Source organism: Lycorma delicatula, chromosome 4, assembly GCF_047948215.1.
Source record: "Lycorma delicatula isolate Av1 chromosome 4, ASM4794821v1, whole genome shotgun sequence".
In the NCBI taxonomy this organism is placed as follows: domain Eukaryota; kingdom Metazoa; phylum Arthropoda; class Insecta; order Hemiptera; family Fulgoridae; genus Lycorma; species Lycorma delicatula.
In genome coordinates, this window is record NC_134458.1 from 21,923,300 (window position 1) to 21,945,190 (window position 21,891).

General features: G+C 31.4%; 1 protein-coding gene across 1 annotated transcript in view; it reads right to left on the reverse strand.

Annotated features, from left to right (window-relative positions):
- Positions 1–6,145: 6,145 nt before the first annotated feature.
- Positions 6,146–21,891, reverse strand: part of LOC142322580 (uncharacterized) — a 60,510-nt gene continuing 44,764 nt past the window's right edge. Inside the window, exons 11-12 of the mRNA XM_075361656.1 lie at positions 10,764–11,143; positions 6,146–6,291 (exon numbers count right to left, since the gene is read on the reverse strand). Coding sequence (XP_075217771.1) covers positions 6,146–6,291; positions 10,764–11,143 — 526 coding nt within the window. The remainder of the gene's footprint in view (positions 6,292–10,763; positions 11,144–21,891) is intronic.

The window sequence follows — 21,891 nt, forward strand, 5'->3', positions numbered from 1 at the left end:
TAGCAGTCGATGAGTTGATTTCTAATTCTTTGCTTAACCATGATATAATCTATCTGATACCTTGCACTATCACCTGGCTTTTTCCATGTATATATTCTTCTATTATGATTTTTAAACTGGTTGTTGGCAATTACTAAATTATACTTTGTGTAAAACTCAATGAGTCTGTCCCCACTTTCATTCCTTTTGCCCAGCCTGTATTCACCCACAATATTTTCTTCCTTGCCTTTACCAGTGCTTGCGTTCCAACTCCAACTATTATTAAATTTTCATCCCTTTTATGTGTTTAATTGCTTTGTCAATTTCTTCGTATACACACTCTACCTCATCATCATGGGCACTTGTAGGCATGTAGACGTTAACAATCATTGTCGGCTTATGTTTTGATTTTATCCTTATTGCAATGATTCTATAGCTATGCATTTTGAAATACTCTACTCTCTTCCCTAACTTCTTGTTTATTACAAAAACCTACTTCTGCCGGCCCTTCATTTGAAGCTGAGTTAATTATTCTGAAATCACCTGACCAAAATCTGTTTTCTTCTTCCTACCAAACCTCGCTAATTCCTACTACATCTACATTTAACCTATTAATTTCCCTCCTTAAGTTTTCTAATTTACCAACCTTATTTTAGATTTCTAACATTCCACGCTCTGACTCATAGAATGTTATTTTTTTAATTATCTGGTGACCCCTTCCTTAGTAGTCCCCACCCAGAGATCCAAACGGGGGACTAGTTTACCTACAGAATATTTTACCAAGGAATGCGCCTCTTTTCATGTAACCTTTGTTACATGAAAATGCAGAGGTACTAAATTTTCTTGGAAAAAAACAGCTGTAGTTTTCCATTGCTTTCAGCTGGGCAGTACTCGAAAGATTAAGGTGATGTTGATATGGCCAATTAAGTTCTCCTGACCTATGCCCTTAACAACTACTGAAAGAGCTGCTGCCCTCTTTCAGGAATCATTCCTTAGTCTGGCTCTTTACAGATATCTTTCTGATATGGTTGCACCTGTGGTCCAGCTACTCTGTATTACTGAACACTCAAGCCCCCTCACCATCACCAAGGGTTTCATGATTCATAGAAGGAGGGATATATATATATAACTTTCTGAAAATTCTTTTAGAATTTATAATTATATATATATATATATATATATATATATATATATATATATAATGCATACAGGAAACAACATACCTGTGGAAAAAAGACTGTGAATATTTTATAATCAGAATAGCATTGATGTAAAGGAACTAATGTCTTTAATTGAATAATCTTTTAAAAAACCAAAGAAAACATCTGTGCAGTAATATGACAATGGAACAGAATGTATTATTTTTTTCTAATTAATATAATTATTATTTAACGGACATTTTGTGTAAATTATACCTGAAAATAATTAACTGTTCATTCTTCAATGGATACTGATATTCCTAAGTTCTGTTTCATAACAGATCTGTCAGCAAAAATACTGTACAAAAATTGATCTAAATTTGTAATTTTTATTTCATTTCCAATATATCAAGGAGAAGGAATTCAGAATGAACAACTTTACCCATAGGCACTTATAGCCATTAGGCTTGTGTACTGCTATCACATAGGAACCGTGGTACTGATAGCTGCCTCACAGAAACCTCCTACCAGATATCAAGGTTCATTGACTCTTTCAGTGCGTCTCAGCATGTTTTTAGTACTTTATAAAAAAAATTGTTACTTCAAAAGTATCACCTTTTGTAAGTCTTTAAAGCTTAAAACCATCATTTCTGAACAAGGTTTGAAAAAATCTTTAAAGGTGGATCATGACAATAAATAAAACATCAATACAGTAAACATTTCATTCTAATATTCTAGAAATATTACTTCACTAGAACTACATTTGATACAATTAATGCTACTATTTACCCTAAAATGATATAAAACAAGGAAAACGTAGCAGTCTCTCAAAAATAACATAAAAAAGCTTAATTATAATGCAAAAATGACATAATTATGTATACATGTAGGTAGTTAATAAGGAATATATTTTAACTTTATATTTAGTTTTGTTAAATATTATGAATAAATAATTTTAAAAATGACAATTATTATATAACTAAGACAAATATATGCTAAGATTGATAATCTAAGTCGATTATATATACGTACATATATTATATAGATATTAAGTGTTATTTTAGTATTTACAAATCTTTACTGCCAATTCACTCTGTGTGAATATATTCTTTCTCTAGCATATAACAATATATGTATTATATTTCTTTAGCTACATACGTAACTACTGAAAAATATTTCATTGTACTTTATCGTTACTATTATTTTCTTTTACTACAAGATGCTACCCAAGAGTTCCTGAAATTTATCTACAAACTAATGTGTAATGATCATGTCTCCCTACAAAATAGTTTCCTCTAAAATGTAAATAGAATTTGTTCTATGATTAGATAGGATGCAGAATACTTTATAAAGGGATTTATCTATTTTTATTCTAGGTAGATCTTCACAGTCATATTAAACCTTTATTCTTAAAATTTGGCTTTCATTTTGACAAGAGGAAGAAATTATAAGATAGCCAAAGCAGGTAGATAAAGACGTCATGGACAGACAACCTTAATAACTTTTAAAACTAAAAACTGGTGAAGAATAATGACTTTCAGATGGACATCTTCCCATTTGAATATGGGAAGCTATTAAAATACACCTAACAACTATTCTGCTTGATATGCTGTCTCTCCTGTTTCTAGTCCCAAGAGGTTTTACCAGTGGTCATCTTTGCCCTTTTTCTTAATATATTTCAGAAAAACAAACTAAGCAGTGGTAATCTGTAAGTCCATATGAATGTCAGGCTTGCTATATTCAGAAGTCTAGTCTAATATAATTTTTACATATATCTTATGTCGTGTAAATATAGGATAGACAATTCTGTTGATTATATATTTCATGAAATTTAATGCCAAAATCTAGCTACCTTAAACAGAAATTATATTTCACCTGTCCGGGTCTCCAGTTTGTGTTAGAAACTTACCAGTATCATTGCTGTTTAATCTTCTTAAAAAAATTATCAAATATTTCAGTTTTATTTTGTTTATCAATAATCCAAACTATTGCTACTTTATTCTAGTGACATTTACACCAACAGCAACTTCAGTAAACAGAATTCCAAGGCTTTCACTTAGCTTAAGAGTGTCTGGATAATAAAAAATTCCTTTGGAATTTTTTGTGCATTATAAATTGGCCTCATATAGTACTTCTATATTTTCCATTGTTTTCTGCTACATTTCTCTCTTAATTCTTTAGTTCTGTAAGTTTCTGTATCATTTTTTTTCTATTTCTACCCTTTTTTTCAGTATTTTCATCATTTGGATAACAAGAAAAAAATTAACAACATTGCACTGTTATGTTAAAATAAATTAACTGTTTGTAGATTATTTGCAAGCTATTTTTCTGTCATCTCTTTCCTAAGTCATCTTAGACTCCAATAGAAGTAAGTTATAAACATTGTAAATTGTACTGCAAAAACCGTTTTAGCTAAGTAAATTCAAAATAACAATATTTTCTAGAATACACTGCTTCAAAAGTGATCAGACTCTTCAATATTATAAACAATGAATTTTGATAAAAAAATGATCAAACCGTTTTAATGATTCACATTTTAATTAAAGCATTATTTTGTTATGTAAATTGTTTAAGTATATTATTTTATTAATGATCTACAACAAAATCTGTTACTTGATATTTTTTTTTTTAATATTCACTTATTTTAAATTATAGGGTAACTCAAATTTGTAAATTTTAGTTATTCGATCCGTTCTAGTTATTCAAACTTTCAGAGTATATATGAGCGTATTTGGCTTATAAACAATATGAGTTATTACAGCCGGCTTATGTACAAGAAAATTTTGGGAACTTATGATTAGCAACTTGTAAATCACCAAATATAAAGATTAAGTGTTATTATATATACAGTACACAGAAACCGAAACAAAAATTAGAGTAACTGAAGAATGTCTTGCCAATATGTATTAATGACTTTTGTTGATTTTGTTTTGATTTTTAGTGTACAATATGTTGATGCCTTTTGAATGTTATTCCCTTTGTGAATTAAAAATATAATAAAAATTTTAGTTCATATATTTATCATAGATGCCTAGAATTATACACATATATATGTATAAATAAATATGTTATAATGATTATGGCATGTATCAGATATAGAAGGCTGTGAGTTATAGTAAATATAAGTATTATATCTTGCCGGTATACTGTATAGTATTAATTATAATTCTGTACAATTACATTTCTTCAGGTATAATAATTTATTATTATTATTAATTTAGTAATATTATGTAAATTATAAATGTATTATTATGATTATTATTAATTATAAGGTTTTACTAATATTTCACAAACATATTGTGACTATGTTTTCATGCACAATGATAAAAAAATGAAACCAAGACAGTCGGGTATAAATATTATTCTTATTATTATTACTTTAAAATAATTTTTGTAACCTATTTTTTATGACTGAAGTATTCTGTTCAAGAGCTTTAAATTATAATTTAATTAAATGTTTATTACTGTATAATTGATTTATATCGTAAATAAATAAAGTCTAACAGCTTTATATCGATCACAAAATTTAAATCATACCTCTTACTTATTTACAGCGGCTTTCCTCCTGCTTCTATAGTTCTTTATTCTGATAACAAACTGTTAATAAAGACATCATCGTCATGTTTATGGACAAAGGACAGGTAATTTCACAACTTTGTGACAACTATATGATCATGAAATTTAAGTGTTTAGGAGATCTACAAATTAAGCAAACAACACAACAAAACTAGATATTTATTTTTACTTGCCTAACTTTTATAGAGAGTAAAGGTGCCTTTATATGGGCAATTAAAATTTTACTTTGCTAACAACATTTCAAAAAAACAACACTAAACAATTTTACATATGTCAGCAATCAACATTACAGGTAAACATATATGTAAAATGAATAAATCCTTTATTCTGATTGGTTCATAGTAATACATTATGTAGATCATGTCAGGAACAGGTAGATATGCTCTACTCCACAGATAAAAAAAAAACTGGCCAAGCATTTACCTGGATGGAATAAATTAATCATTATGCTCAGGCAATGTTTTTGTCTGGTGTTTCTAATCGATGCTTACAGCTAAACACTGCTATACGATTACATGTCAACAAACAATACTTGTCCTGCTGCATAATCACAAATAAAACCAAAAAAAAATTACAAATACAAAAAGTGTAGATGTTTTAAATTTTTTAATCACCAAATAATGGAAATAAGTATATCAATAACAGAATGTTTCAGTGTTACACTATTTCTCAAATTACTGTGATAATATTATGACCTACCAAGACTACCATATTTTGTGTAAATATGTCTGTACTAGGCCAATTTTTTTTTTTTGATTCTATTTCTTTATTCAGCATTGCCTTACACTATTACTGTCAATGTAATTGGCAAAGAGAGAAGTCTGTGCTAAGTGGGTTTTATGTAATTTGTTTTTAATAAATATACTGCACATCTTTTTATGGTAGTCGTAGAAACAATTGATAGTGCACATTGTAATTTTTTTTTCATCAATGAGGCTACCTTGCACTAATACAGTAAGCTAATCAAGATTATCTAACACTAATACAGTAAGTGTAATGTTATAATTACTGATTTATGTTATATTCTGTGTTAACATTATATTTTATAATGCTGTTTTGTCTTAAATGGACTTCTCTTCATTATTAAACTGAGAATATATGCTATATCACAAAACGAATACCATTCTTTTTGCAATTTTTTTTTTACAACAGTTTTTTTTAGAAATTCATTTTAAAGTTTCTGGGTTCATTTAATTATTTTTTTCTCTCTACATATAACAGTAGTAGAGAGATAGTAGAAGTTACAGACAAGAAAACTCTATTTAAAATTAAATTATAATAACTTGCAAGAAGACAGGTAAATGTACTATTTGATAAGAAATTATTGCAGATGAGAAATGTAAGGAACTACTGAATATGAACTATACAGAAATAAAATAACATCATAAAAAAGACAGAATTTATTATGAATATATAATTTATAACATACATTATAATTATACGTAATAAGTTTACCGAGGTCGAGTTTTCATTCTACTAGTAGAACGTGTACGGGACACACTGGTATTTGAAGTACTGTTAGATGAATATGTCTGTACATTAGACAGTATATTATGTGTCTCTCTCCATTCATTTTCAATTCTAACATACGTACCACCTAAAAACAAGATTTTTTTTCTTTTTCAAAACAGAAATTAAATTCAGTATACACAAATCATATAAAACATATAAATGTTAAGTGATTATTCTATTTTTCATAAACTAAAGAAAAAAAAATAATAAGTCAAGGAGATATCTCCCTTGACTTGCAAGTCTTATAAAATTATTTATATTTTGAATAGTAGAGACAGGTAATGCATTTGATTGTACAGAACTATTGTCATATAGTAAAACAGAAAATTAAAAATAAACTTGTCTTAGTAAAAATTAGGGACACACAAACCTGAAATAAAAATGTAATTTTTAAGATTGTCACAAAGACAATTCTATAAAATGAAATTGCTTTTTCTGGAATAAACTTTCATTAATCACTCATTAAAAAAAAAAAAAAAACCCATATGTACTAAAACAATATGAAAAACGTTCATATTTACAATTATCTTTCCCAATCTTTAATGCTAAGCCCAAATTATACAGCTGTAAAAGCAAGAAAATATCATAAACCCCTTTAGAGACAATCTTTTAGTTTGTTACAATGAAACTGTAATGAAATTTTCTTAAAGTTACTCTGCATTTTTCTTGTAGCTCATTCTAAGTAAAGTAATAAAAGATATAGACGCATCATCAATAAAGGGGTAATACAGTCAAAAATAAATGTGTTAAATTACCATAATAAAAAGTGATTGTAAAAAACTGGGGCATGGCACACCATATTTTCTATCAAAAGTCATGCTTTTAACATTTCAGTTTTTAACTGTTTGATAACAATCTGACATATAAGATTTAAAAAGAGAAAAACCCATGGATTTTTGCATTTTGAAGTTTAATAATAACATTTTATGAGCAATGACAAACAACACTTACTAATGACTAGAAACAGACATGAAATTATTTTTTTACTTGGGATTGAATTTAAACAATAATAAATAAAGGAAAAAAGTTTAATTGATTAATAATGAAAAATTATTTTTCTAGAAATCTTTTTCTACCAATCCTCCCAGCAGACACCATAACCAGAACATTCAAGTGTTCTGGATATTCCTAAACCAAACTATTCTCTATAATAGTATTTTTTTTTAAATTCACAGAAATTTACAATTTTATTGATTTAAAAAGAAACCTTTGATAACAGTGATAATAAAGATATAACTTGATAGTTACTTACTGATTTCTTATTTCCCATTTTAATACTGGGACAACAGTATCCTTTTTCAGCAGGATTGGAAACAACAACAATGCAATACAAGTGCTGTAGAATGTGACAATAGAATTTGGCAGGATTGCAAACAACACTGGCCAAAAGTCTCCTATTTCAGCGAATGAAGTAATAAATTCAAAGTAGAAACATACTGTATCCTCAATTGTATAAATTGGTAAAACTTTTGTCCCCCCCTGTTATTTAAAATTAATTACAATATATCAGCTACAACTGATAATGGCAAGTCATGATACAAAAATCAAAGAAAGCATATTTTACAGAATAAAATTTATGTAAATCAATCATGTTTAAATCTCTTACAAGGCAATTAAAAAGGTTTTTCGTAACTGATCTCACTGATAAAAAATTAATTAGAATTTCCATTTGACTTACCTACTTTTAAAGCTTCAGGAATGAGATAAAGCTTTTCCTATGAGTTGATTAAGATGGCAGTTTTCGAATTATGTCATTTGATGAGCAATTTTCAAAAAGGAAAGATACATAATCAAGAACTATTGGTAAATAGTTAGTGTGGGCAGCAAACAGCATGCCTGCTGGGTAACTACCGTCCTCGTAGCAACCATCATAGTATTCATGTACAATCTATTTTCTTAGCTCAGTAACTTACTTCTTGATCACTAACACTCTCCATCATAGTTCTTATTATCTGCTAGCAGTTGCCAATCTCATGTCTAGTTTCTAATGGAGAAGTTTGGATCCTATTACGTTATTTCATTAATTACATCAGCTGAGCTCACAGCACGGCCCTGCTGATTGCAAATGTATATGAAGTAGTCTAGAACAAGTACTTAGTGCTGCCAAACATTAGTACTACCTTCACTGTTGGATGTGTGAAGGTAGTACTGAACAGGCTTAGCCTAGATGTTTATTTTCTTCTTACCTGAATAATTTCCCACCACTTTCCACTCTTCCATCAGCTTTAACCTAATTTTGGGTATCACTGAATCAATCTAAATAAATAAAAACATTCTTTGCTAAACTTGAATTAGGAAGGAGAGGTTGAAAATCAATGCCTGGCTGAACCATTTATATTGAATGATAAATAGCTCCCTAATAATGTCCATCCTGTTATTGGTTATAATTAATAACACATCCAGACCTAGCAACCACGGATGTAACAAGCAACAAATACACTCATTACATGAACAAGGGCACAACACTAACAACCCCAAGTCAAGAGAGCTGCACTAGATACAAAGAAAATGAAGACTATCATACAAATAAAAAAAAAAAACTACATGAAGCAGATATATCTGTCGGAAAACTGGTCTTAATATAATATACTTGGTGTTTCACTAATTTTATTAACATTTCATTTGGTACAGGGTGGACGGGAAGTCCCTTTACACTAATTACAAAATTCTTTTGATAGAGTGCAGCTTCCTTCTATGGATCTAAATTCATTAAATAAAGTTAAGGAAATGAATTAGAAAGTGGTGTTATAGAAGAAGAAGAGGAAGTCGAAGAGGATGAAAGGGGAGAAACAATACTGAGATTCTCAGTATTAAGAGATACTCTCTTAAATTCAGATCTCAATCTGAATTTATGAGAGCATTAAAAGATTTGAATGGCAGAAAGGCTCCTGGAATAGACAGAATACCTGCAGAATTACTGCGCAGTGCAGGTGAGGAAGAGATAGATTATACAAACTTGTGTGTAATATTTACAAAAAAAAGGAAAAGTTCCGTCAAGACTTCAAAAAGAGTGTTATTATCATGATACCAAAGATAACAGGAGCGGATAAATGTGAAGAATACAGAACAATTAGCTTAACTATTCATGCATCAAAAATCTTAACTAGAATTCTGTACAGAACAACTGAGAGGAGAGTGGAAAAAGTATTAGGAGAAGACTGATTCAGTTTCAGGAAAAGTATAGGAACAAAGGAAGCAATTTTAGCATTCAGATTAATAGTAGAAGATTAAAGAAAAAAAAACTTACATACTTGGCATTTGCAGACTTAGAAAAGGCATTTGATAACATAGACTGGAATAAAATGTTCAGTATTTTAACAAATTTAGGGTTCAAGTATTGAGACAGAAGAACAATTGCTAACATTTACAAGAACCAAATTGCAATGGCAATTATCGAAGAACATAAGAAATAAACAGTAATAAAAAAGGGAGTCCGACAAGGATGTTCTCTATCCTAATTACTTTTTAATCTTTACATTGAACTGGTAGTTAAGGATGGTAAAGAACAATTTAGATTCGGAGGAACAGTACAAGGTGAAAAGATAAAGATGCTACAATTTGCTGATATAGAGATTCTAGGTATGAGTAAAAAACGATTAAGAAGAAACAATGAACAGCATGAATGAAGTCCAATGCAAGAACTACTGCATGAAAATACACAAGAACACAACAAAGGTAATGAAATGTAGTAGAAATAATGATAATGGACCACTGAATGTAAAAATAGGAAGAGAAAAGATTACGGAGTTAAAAGAATTTTATTATTTGGGAAGTAGAATTACTAAAGATGGACGAAGCAGTAGCGATATAAAATGGCGATAGCACAGGCGAAATGAGCCTTCAGTCAGAAATATAATTTGTTTACATCAAAAATTAATTTAAATGTCAGGAAAACACTTTTGAAAGTATATGTTTGGTGCGTAGCTTAGTATGGAAATGAAACTTGGACGATCAGAGTACCTGAGAAGAAAAGTTTAGAAGCTTTTGAAATGCGGTGCTATAGGAGAATGTTAAAAATCAGATTGGTGGATAAAGTGACAAATGAAGAGGTGTTGCGGCAAATTGATGAAGAAAGAAGCATTTGGAAAAATATACTTAAATGAAAAGACAGACTTATAGGTCACATATTAAGGCCTCATGGAATAGTTGCTTTAATATTGGAGGAAGAGATAGAAGGAAAAGATTGTGCAGGCAGGCAATATTTGGAATATGTAAAACAAATTGTTAGGGATGTAGTAGGGGGTAAACCGAAACGAAACAACTAGCACTAGATAGGGAATCTTGGAGAGCTACATCAAATCAATCAAGTGACTGAAGACAAAAAAAAAAAACAGAGTACTTAATAAAGTCTTTAAATAAACCCAAAAAGGGAAATACTTTGAATACTTTAATGTGTATCACTGATATCCATATTATATAATAATAAGACTTAACCATTTAAATGAGAAAAAAATATGACAAAATACACATAAATATGAAGTCAGTTTTAATAATCTGAGCTACAACAAAACAAAAAAATCTATAAGATACAGACTGTAAAATTATATAAGAAAATACCTATCGGTGTGTGGGAACTCCAGAATAACAAGGAACGAGGATGATTAATTCTGTTAGTTCCACTGCTTAATCCCAAAGTGCTGCAATATGATGAAAAGCTGTTACTACTAGCGAGCGTAGTTCTGTTCAAAGCGGTTCCAGTAGAGCTCACACTACAAATACTACCAAGCAGAGATAGTGAAGTATTACTTGATGAATGAGAAGCATTACTCATATTATCAAAAACAGACATCCTTTCAATTGAAGAATTACTACTAGTAACTCTACGGCTAAGCATTGAATTAATTGACTGGAAAGCACATTCCTCATAGTCTCTCTGATTGTCTTGATTGTATCGTGTAGAAAATTTTGAAACCCATTGTGTTCTTGGTATAGCACATCTACACATAAAAATTTTGTTTTAGTGATGCATACATGTAAACAAGAATAAAATTATCTACATTTAGAATTATAATTATACCATTTCTATCGTTAAATAAATAATTTACTTTAATAGAGTTAATGATATTTAACTTACTAATTCTATTAACTTATTTATAATAAATATTATATTTATTTAAATATTTAACTTAATAATTTTAACAATTATTATTAATCCTTTCATCGGTTTATTCAACTTCATCATTACTATTTATTGCTCTTCTTTTGTAAATTTATTCAACTTTTGTTTTTAGTTAGCAAAAATAATACTAATAAGTTTTTGACATGTGCTCCCACCCTGTGCCGAATTATGAAATATGACATTGTCCAGTCACATTAATTTTGTTTCTTATATTCTTACCATCCAGTGATGTTTCAGTTTTGTTTTAAGTGTAAAGAAAAAAAGAGTTTTCTTGTTTAACATATAGTAATTAAGTATTTTATATTCCTTTAATTTAATTTTTTAATATTTTTATAAATTTGTTTACGTGCTAAACGGTTTTTTCTGTTTTCTTAGTCTAGATAATATGAAAACTGTATGTTTTATTTTATTTCAAATTACATAAACCCATCAGAAATGTTATTAATGATAATACTTAATTAGTTTAACATTTCTTTGAACAAATTCATTGTCAATAATATTAAAATCAGTAGGAATAGTCATATCTCTCGCTTTTGTCATCAGTCATTTGACTGGTTTGATGCAGCTCTCCAATATTCCCTATCTAGTGCTAGTCGTTTCATTTCCGTATACCCCCTACATCCTAAATCCCTAACAATTTGTTTTACATATTCCAAACATGGCCTGCCTACACAATTTTTTCCTTCTACCTGTCCCTCCAATATTAAAGCGACTATTCCAGGATGCCTTAGTATGTGGCCTATAAGTCTGTTTCTTCTTTTAACTATATTTTTCCAAATGCTTCTTTCTTCATCTATTTGCCGCAATACCTCTTCATTTGTCACTTTATCCACCCATCTGATTTTTAACATTCTCCTATAGCACCGCATTTCAAAAGCTTCTAATCTTTTCTTCTCAGATACTCCGATTGTCCAGTTTCACTTCCATATAAAGCAACACTCCAAACATATACTTTCAAAAATCTTTTCCTGACGTTTAAATTAATTTTTGATGTAAACAAATTATATTTCTGACTGAAGGCTCATTTCGCCTGTGCTATTCGCCATTTTATATCGCTCCTGCTTCGTCCATCTTTCGTAATTCTACTTCCCAAATAACAAATTCTTCTACCTCCATAATCTTTTTTCCTCCTATTTTCACATTCAGTAGTCCATCTTTGTTATTTCTACTAAATTTCATTCATTTCGTTTTGTTCTTGTTTATTTTCACGTGATAGTTCTTCCTACGGCATCCTACGTTCATTGTTTCTTCTAAATCCTTTTTACTCTCAGCTAGAATTACTATATCATCAGCAAATCGTAGCATCTTCATCTTTTCACCTTGTACTGTTACTCCAAATCTAAATTATTCTTTAACTTCATTAACTGCTAGTTCCATGTAAAGATTAAAAAGTAACGGGGATAGGGAACAACCTTGTTGGACTCCCTTTCTTATTATGGCTTCTTTCTTATTTTCTTCAATTATTACTGTTGCTGTTTGGTTCCTGTAAATGTTAGCAATTGTTCTTCTAACTCTGTATTTGAACCCTAATTTTTTAAAATGCTGAATATTTTATTCCAGTCTACGTTATCGAATGCCTTTTCTAGGTCTATAAATGCGAAGTATGTTGGTTTGCTTTTATTTAATCTTCCTTCAACTATTAATCTGAGGCCTAAAATTGCTTCCATTGTCCCTATACTTTTCCTGAAACCAAACTGGTCTTCTCCCAACACTTCTTCTACTCTCCTCTCAATTCTTCTATATAGAATTCTAGTTAAGATTTTTGATGCATGACTAGTTAAACTAATTGTTCTGTATTCTTCACATTTATCTGCTCCTGCTTTCTTTGGTATCATGACTATAACACTTTTTTTGAAGTCTGACAGAACTTCCCCTTTTTCATAAATATTACACACCAGTTTGTATAATCTATCAATTGCTTCTTCACCTGCACTACGCAGTAATTCTACAGGTATTCCGTCTATTCCAGGAGCCTTTCTGTCGTTCAAATCTTTTAATGCTCTCTTAAATTCAGATCTCAGTATTGTTTCTCCCATTTCATCCTCTTCAACTTCCTCTTCTTCCTCTATAACACCATTTTCTAATCCTCCGTATGACTCTTCAACATATTCCACCCACCTATCGACTTTACCTTTCGTATAATAAATTGGTGTACCATCTTTGTTTAACACATTATTAGATTTTAATTTATGTACCCCAAAATTTTCCTTAACTTTTCTGAATGCTCTGTCTATTTTACCAATGTTTATTTCTCTTTCCTCTTCTGAACACTTTTCTTTAATCCACTTTTCGTTTGCTAGTTTGGACTTCCTGTTTATAGTATTTCTTAATTGTCGATAGTTCCTTTTACTTTCTTCATCACTAGCATTCTTATATTTTCTACATTCATCCTTCAGCTGCAATATATCATCTGAAACCCAAGGTTTTCTACCAGTTCTCTTTGTTCCGCCTAAGTTCGCTTCTGCTGATTTAAGAATTTCATTTTTAACATTCTCCCATTCTTCTTCTACATTTTCTACCTTATCTTTTTTACTCAGACCTCTTGTGATGTCCTCCTCAAAAATCTTCTTTACCTCCTCTTCCTCAAGCTTCTCTATATTCCACCGATTCATCTGAGACCTTTTCTTCAGGTTTTTAAACCCCAATCTACATTTCATTATCACTAAATTATGGTAGTTATCAATTCTGCTCCAGGGTAAGTTTTGCAGCCAACGAGTTAATTTCTAAATGTTTGCTTAACCATGATATAATCTATCTGATATCTTGCTGGTTTTGTCCAAGTGAATAATGAAGTGTATAATGTAGTGTGTCATAATGATTACTAAAAATTAAACAGTCTTACTTGCATTTAGAGTTAACTTATTAGAATCTACCCATACTTTTAATTCAGTAAGCTGTTTCAATTTATTAAAAACTTCAAACCAAGAATTTCCATAACATTATTGTAACTGTCATCAGCAAAAGTAAAATTTTACAATAAGAATTTTGTAGTTCAAATATACCATTAATATAAATAGTGAAGGCCCAAGAATGGTTCCCTAGGAAACACCAGTATTCAAATCTTATAAGTTGCATTTTATTCCATTAATTTTAACATATTTTCATCTATTCAACAGATAATTTTGAAGTAACTGAAGAGGTAAACCTTTGATACCCATTTTTTAGAGCTTTTCAATTAAAATTTTATGGTCTACATATTGAAGGCTTTAACTAGATCCAAAAATATAGCAGCTGTGGGTTTACTTTTGTCTAGATTATGGTAAATGATGTCAGATAAATCAGCAATAGTTCTAAGATCCTTTCTAAAACTATACTGTGAGAATATTATATTTATTAGGGAAATTCAAAATTCTATTATGTAATTTCTTTGTAAAGTTAGACAAGAGAGATAAGTCTATAATTTTCAGGATTAGTTTTATCGTTGGCTTTAAAAATTGGTTTAACCTCAGCCATTTTCAATTAATCTAAGAATATACCAGTATAGTAACAGAAATTGTATAAATACACTAAAGAATCAATAAATTTAATAATACTGCTAAATATGTTTATCACAGAAGTGCATCCCATCAATCCCACCGTATTTATTTTTCAATTTATTAATTATTCTCTTTATTTAATCATTTTTTACAAGTCTAAGATACATAGACTTAAAATTAGCTCTACTTTTACTCATATACTTTCTATTAATATTAATTTCTATTAAATTAATATTAATTTTTTTTCTCTTATCATATAATCTACATTACAAAAAAAGTTGTTGAAATAATCAGCTAAATTTTTATTAGTTTCAATCAGCTCATTACTTATAGGACATTTTAATTCATCGATTTGTACAGGGAGATTCAAAGAAACGGGAAATTTAAAAAATTAAATAACGTTATTGAAACATGTTTTTTAGAAAATGAATTTTATTTCATGTAATTGTACAAATGTTGCCATTTTACGATACATACATTTTAGTTTATATTTTAAAGATGACATCTTCCTGGTGACCTCCTCTTCTATGTAAACACTCACGAAGTCTCTTCGTTAAATTGTTCATGGTTTGACGTAACATCTCAACTGGAATTTCCGCAATTGCTTCTCGGATCTTTGCCTTCAGTTCTTCCATTGTAGCAGGTCAACTGTGGAACACTTTGCTTTTAAGGTGACCCCACAAAAAGTAATCGCAAGCTGAGAGATCAGGCGTTCTGGGAGGCCATCTAATGTCACCATTTCGTGAAATGACACGTCCAAACAATCGGCGTACAGCTGCCATCGATATTCGCGCAGTATGTGGCGTTGCTCCGTCTTGTTGAAACCAGGCTGTGTTAAGAATCGGTGGAAATCTCTTTTGTTGTTCCACAACAAAGATTTCAAGCACGGCTACGTAACGAGCCGATGTCACTGTAATCGCAAGACCGTTGTCATCCTCAAAAAAATAAGGGCCTATAACACGGTAAGATGACATAGCACACCACACGGTCACTTTCTGGCTGTGCAACAGACGCTGGTGTAGCTGCGTAGGAGTTTCTTGGGCCCAGTATCTGAAATTTTGCTTGTTAACAAATCCACTGAGGTGGAAATGTGCTTCGTCTGACATCCACAGTTCGTACAAACTCTTCGTTATCATTTATCTTCTGAAGCATTACATTACAGAATTGTGCTCGCACAACTGCATCGTTCGGTTTCAGTTCCTGGACGATCTGCAACTTGTATGGATGGTATTGCAAATCCTTCACTAACATTCTTCGAACACTTGGAACTATGCAATTGTAAAGATGCTGAGAGACGACGGATTGACCGATGTGGACTTCATGTGACAACATCTTGTAAAGCTTGAACATTCTGTGATGTACGGACGGTTCGCTCATGGCCTGGAGGTTTCTTTTTCATTGCCAAACCAGTTTCCTCAAAATTAGACATCCATGTTTTAATTGCATGTGCTGATGGAACACGGTCGTGCCGTCCCAGATTAAAATGACGGCGAAATTCTCTACGCGCTCCCTCCACACTGTCATTGTTTTTGTAAAACGCTTTGATAGCAAATGCACATTGCGCACCACTCCAAGGATCCATGACAACTAAATGGCAGGTTAGGTTAGAGAGGCTGGTGCCACTTATAAAGTGGTACCAATCGCCCATAGCTACCAACTCAACTTTCAAAATTTCCCGTTTCTTTGAATCACCTATATATTTTAAGATTTAAAATTTTTTATTGATTTCTGATCTACATAGTTCCAAATAAAAAAAAATTTTTTTTATTAGTTTAGAAGGTTTATTTTATTTAAATTTATCTATTTCTTCTTTCGATAGCTTGTTTAGTAGTTTAGAATGGATTTGGTATTTAAAAGTTTTCTGAGATATATAATTTTTATTTTTCTATATTTTTTATATTACCGTTGCGTTTTATTAATCATATTTAGTAAATATCATGTGACCAACGGTTTTTTAAAACCTTTACTATGTTATTTTTTATCTTTCCTAGTTTTAGTGATTAATTCACGTACTTATTTGATTAATAATTACATCACTTAATTTACACTATCTACAAAGTATACATTTTTCCGTTATATTAGGATAACAATCAATAATCTGATAATCAAGTCTTATAGATTTTATATTGAAAGAGCTTTAACAAAAGCATTGTCCATACTTCATTAAAATTACTTCTGATCGATATACTTTTATTAAAATAAGGTTCAAATCCTAATTCATAGAGTTTACTAAGAAATTCAACACTAAAAATTATTTTTGTTTATATTAATATTGAAATCACCTAATACTATGTGATTCTTTATATGTTTATTACCTATCGAATAGTTATACATATCCTTAAAGATCTTCTTTTTATAATCATGACTTCTGTTCACTTTGGTGAATATATTTTTATTTTTTAAAGGTATAAATACAGTAAGTCGGTCGATCCTAAATTATCATTGATTACTTTGTGTTCAACCTGCAATCGATAAAAATCATATCCCCATTTGCTTAGTTTAATCTTTTTTGTTCATCTGTAAAGTATAACCACTAATATAAATTTTTTTTTTTTTTCTTAACCAAGCTATGGTACAAATAATAATCTTTGGTTTTAAGATAAGTTGAACAAAAGTGCTTTTAAATTAACAATATTTTATTTCAAACTTGTTATGTTAACAAACAGTAATAACATACCGCTATCGCTTATTATTAAATTACACGTTCATTGCTCCCATTTTTTCATTTGGTCCCTGATGCCAGAATGATTTTTTCCTCTCACGGTCCTTAAATCGGTAACTATTCATTACTATAGTATTCATTTCACTTATTTTTTGGTAAAACTAATAAAAAAACTAACTTGGGATCTATCGGTCCCACCCACAAATTATGATCATCAGGGCCAGTGGGACCGAATGGTCACACTATTTCTTAAATAATATTTTGTTTTGTGTATATAACTACAATAATAAATCACATTATATAAAACTTAAAACAAACACTACTTACTATATCAAAATTATCAGAAAAGTGTCAAGTATTTTAAAATAAAATATAGTAATAATACATAGAGGCTATAAAAAATAATGAATATGAAAATGCAAATGCAAATACAAAAAATAAAACACAAATACAAAATATTTATCTGTGGTATTCATCAAAGCACTCAACAGAGAAAGTCCTGGTTTATCATCACATTTTTCACAAAAATATATAGGATTTTTTCTCCTTTCCCTTCTTGTAGCACAATCTGCATCATTTACGAGCTAATCTTTGTCCTTTTCCTTTGTCATTAACTAATCTTGAGAATTTTTTTAGTCTGTGGGTTTTAATTATCAGTGTTCTTGGTATTTCTTTTAACGGTAACAAAGTAATAATTACAGAAAGTCGAAAATCATAAAGTGGTAACTCTTGCTGGCCACTATAGCGGTTGTATAATTTATGGGAATTTACAATTATAAGTTGTAAAACGTGAATGAATATTTTCTTGTACCACCAAAGTGTCTTACGTTCCATTGGATAGCAAGCTATCATTTGATCCTGCCTATCAATCCCTGACGTGTTTATTGTATTCTATAATGGCTTTCGGCTTGTTTTTTCTTGGCCTCTTCTGTTTGTAGTCACTTGCATTTCATTTTCAAATTCATTTGTAATATATAAAACTTCTCTTTTATCCTTGTACTTACCAATATTTATTTGGTCTTTGATCAAAGATACATCTTCATTTTTTTTTCCTAAATTTACAGGATTACCTGTACACCATAAATATGGCATGTCCCTTTTGAAATTATCATTCTAGTAAAGACAGCACAACTTTCTGTATATGCCCTGGACCTCTAGTATCATCGTTTGCACCAGCGTATACCATAAACCGTAGAAGAAAGCCATCTGGTTCTGTCAACACATATAATTTAATACCATACTTGTGACTTTTGTTTTTAATGTACTGTCTAAATATTAAACTTCCCCCACCATAGAATCATGCTTTCATCGAGAGAGAGTTCCCTTGCTGGAGAATAAATTAATTAATCTTGGCATTAAAATAATTAATTACAGGTATTACTTTTGACAGACGATTGTCAGTTTCATCATTCAAATTAAAATTCAAACATCCATCTCATAATAATAGAAATCTATTCCTTGACATTTGTTCTCTGAAAATTGGAATATTGAACAATCTATCGCTGTTCCAGTAATAAGTAATGCAACTAAGTGGAATGGTTCCAGTAATTCATCAATGTTCTTTTGTATCAGGCCATAAAAAAAGATTTATCGAGTAATTGTTTTGTTTCAATATACTCTAAAAAATTATCAAGTGAAAAATTAAGAAGTCAATTGGATCGTTACCTTTATTTAATTTTTTTTTGTTATAGATAAGTCTGAGAAATGCCATTTACGCATGGGGGAGTGTCGGACTCACACGGGTTCGGCTAGATGTTATTAATACCTATGTTTGCCTGCACCTTATTGACTAAAACTCCTATCTCACAGTTTCTCCCCCTCCGGGATCGGTCCTGCAGTTAAGCATTGTGTGGCCCCAGGAGGTGCCTGGATCCAGGGGTCCAGAGCCCTTGTGCTTCATCACCGTCACCCATCGGCACAAGTGCAGACACACGACGACTCCACAGGGGGCTGTCCTTCGCCCCTTCATACTCAGGTCATTTTCTTTGCCTGAGTCTCAGGTCTTCTATACGCAACTCTGATTCCTTGCTGAGTGATCTTCAGTCCTCTTACTGATCTGGGTTCTAAAATCAGGCTCTATCCCATTCGCTAGCTTCTCTCACTTTAGTTTTCAGGATACTTGTTGCTAGGTGTAGTACCTTGTCCCATTCCATTCTTCCTATCAACATGTATAGAACTGTTTCTTCCAGAGAAAGCCAGCTTAACCCGACATCTTGTCTGACCACATCCACTGCTGACATTGGTAGATGGTGTGCTCAACAGTATCTTTAAGATTGCAGTACCTACATAGAGGAGACACTCTCCTGCCAAATAGATGCAGGTAGGCTTCAAACTTGCCATGTCCAGAAAGGAGCTGTGATACAGAAACCTACCTCCACCTAGTCATCTCTGCACCCATACATCTATTCTTAATTTACGTGTCCATCCACCAGTAGGTGAGGTGTTCCAGGCCTCCAGTCACTTGGCCAGAAGTCCTTAGCCTCGGTCTTAGTCATACCAAGATAACCTGCCAGAGCATCAATGCACACAACCACACTGATGGAATCCTGGAGATGACCTCAATGGCATTTTGCAAAACCGTGCGGTATGCAGCTGCAATGTTCAACGCAGCACGTCTTTGAAGTAAGGATATTTTATCTATATTTCATTTCTTTTCAAGTCTCTACCCATGCAGGGATGGCATAAAATATGATTGAAGAAGCCACCGTCAGTATTATACATTGTCTAGAAGCACAAGGACCACTGTGGTTACACAAAAGCTTACAGAGATTATCAACAACTGTCTCAGCACATGCCAAGGTCTGCTGAAGGTGGACATTGTAGTTTCGGCTCCTCTCCAACCACACGTTAAGGCACTTAAGCATCCCGATGTGGGAATACTGGTCCCAGCAATATTAATTTGCATTTCTCGCAGTCTTCTTCTCCCGATCAATGATGCTACTATGGAGGTTTTATTAGGCGCTAACTGTAGACCTCTTGCCTCAAGCCAACAGCTTATTTGCCGAACCGCATTATTGGCTACCTCCTCAACTTCTGCTTCAGTATGTCCAACCACGAGGAGGGCCAAATCATCTGCGTATGCAAAAAGTTCAACATCCACATCAAACTCAAGTCTCAAAAACGAGGTCCCAAAGGAGTGAGCCGAGAACAGACCCCTGTGAAACCCCACCAAACATGTCAAAAACCAACTCACCATCTTCTGTGAAGGTTTTAAGCCTTCTGCAATGTAGGTAGCTGTTAATTATGCCAAGAAGATAACCACTTATATTCCTCTCTCTCAGCACATCACTAATCATTAGCCATTGGAGACCATTGGATCATTACCTGGAAGTTGAGCAAGTAATTCCTGACTGCCTTTGAAATTTATATATGTTTTCATTGTTCCAGTAAACGACCACATTGAAGATTCAGCACAGATAGGATCGTTAGTCGAATTGCTTTCTTCAGGTGGTCGTTTGTTTATTCAGGTTGGTTTGAGGGAGCTAAATGTATTTCCATCCTGTCATTTATTTCCACAGCACATGACTCTTCTGCAACGGAAAGATCACATTCAGAGGAAGTCTCAAAATCACTGAATTCATATTCAGAACCACTGTCTTTCTAAAGACAATCTTCAGTTTCAGAATCATTGTTCACATATTTACTCTTTTGTGAAATACAGCATCATTCTTCACACAAAAGTCCTGGTATTTCACTCATTTTTGTAGAATTATTGTTTTTAAAAAGCGTTGAAACAAAATAACTAATTATAATAATAAAGTAAAATAAACACAAATGTCTTAAAATAAAGTGAAACAAAGATGAAAATTTAGTAAAAATGAACAATGCCACAGTATAGAAATGAACCAAGGCCATGTGCTTGTTTGCAGATAGGCGCCAGTATTGATAGTCATCAAGAGATCGAATGGTCTCGATGGCACTCTGCCACACAAGCCAGTGAGACCTACTGCTCCAAGAAGCAATGAACATGTTAAAATCAGATACTTTATGAAAAATTCCTTCACTGTCAGTATACTTGTTAGTTGAAATCAATTCATTTCCTTCTTCATTACTAATATAAATACTATATTCTGAATTGTTAAAGTAGATTAAGAATATTAAGTTAGGTTAAAGATAATTAGTTTTTGTAACCTTCTATACAGAAGCCAACAGAAGTCAATACAGAGCCAGAAGAACAATACAGAAGTCTCACAATTGGCTTTATCATCGGCTGGGTGATCAATCAGTCTGTTCTCATGATATTTGTTACTGAAACTGATATGATTAATACATTTTTTAATGTCCTTATTCATTCCATATCACAATGATTAACAGCACAAGTCCTCCACGTAATTGTACCTGTACATTTTTTTAGCACTATGTCCATAATTATAACAGTTAAAACATGGATTTGCATTAAAATAATTATAGATTATGCATCTATTTATA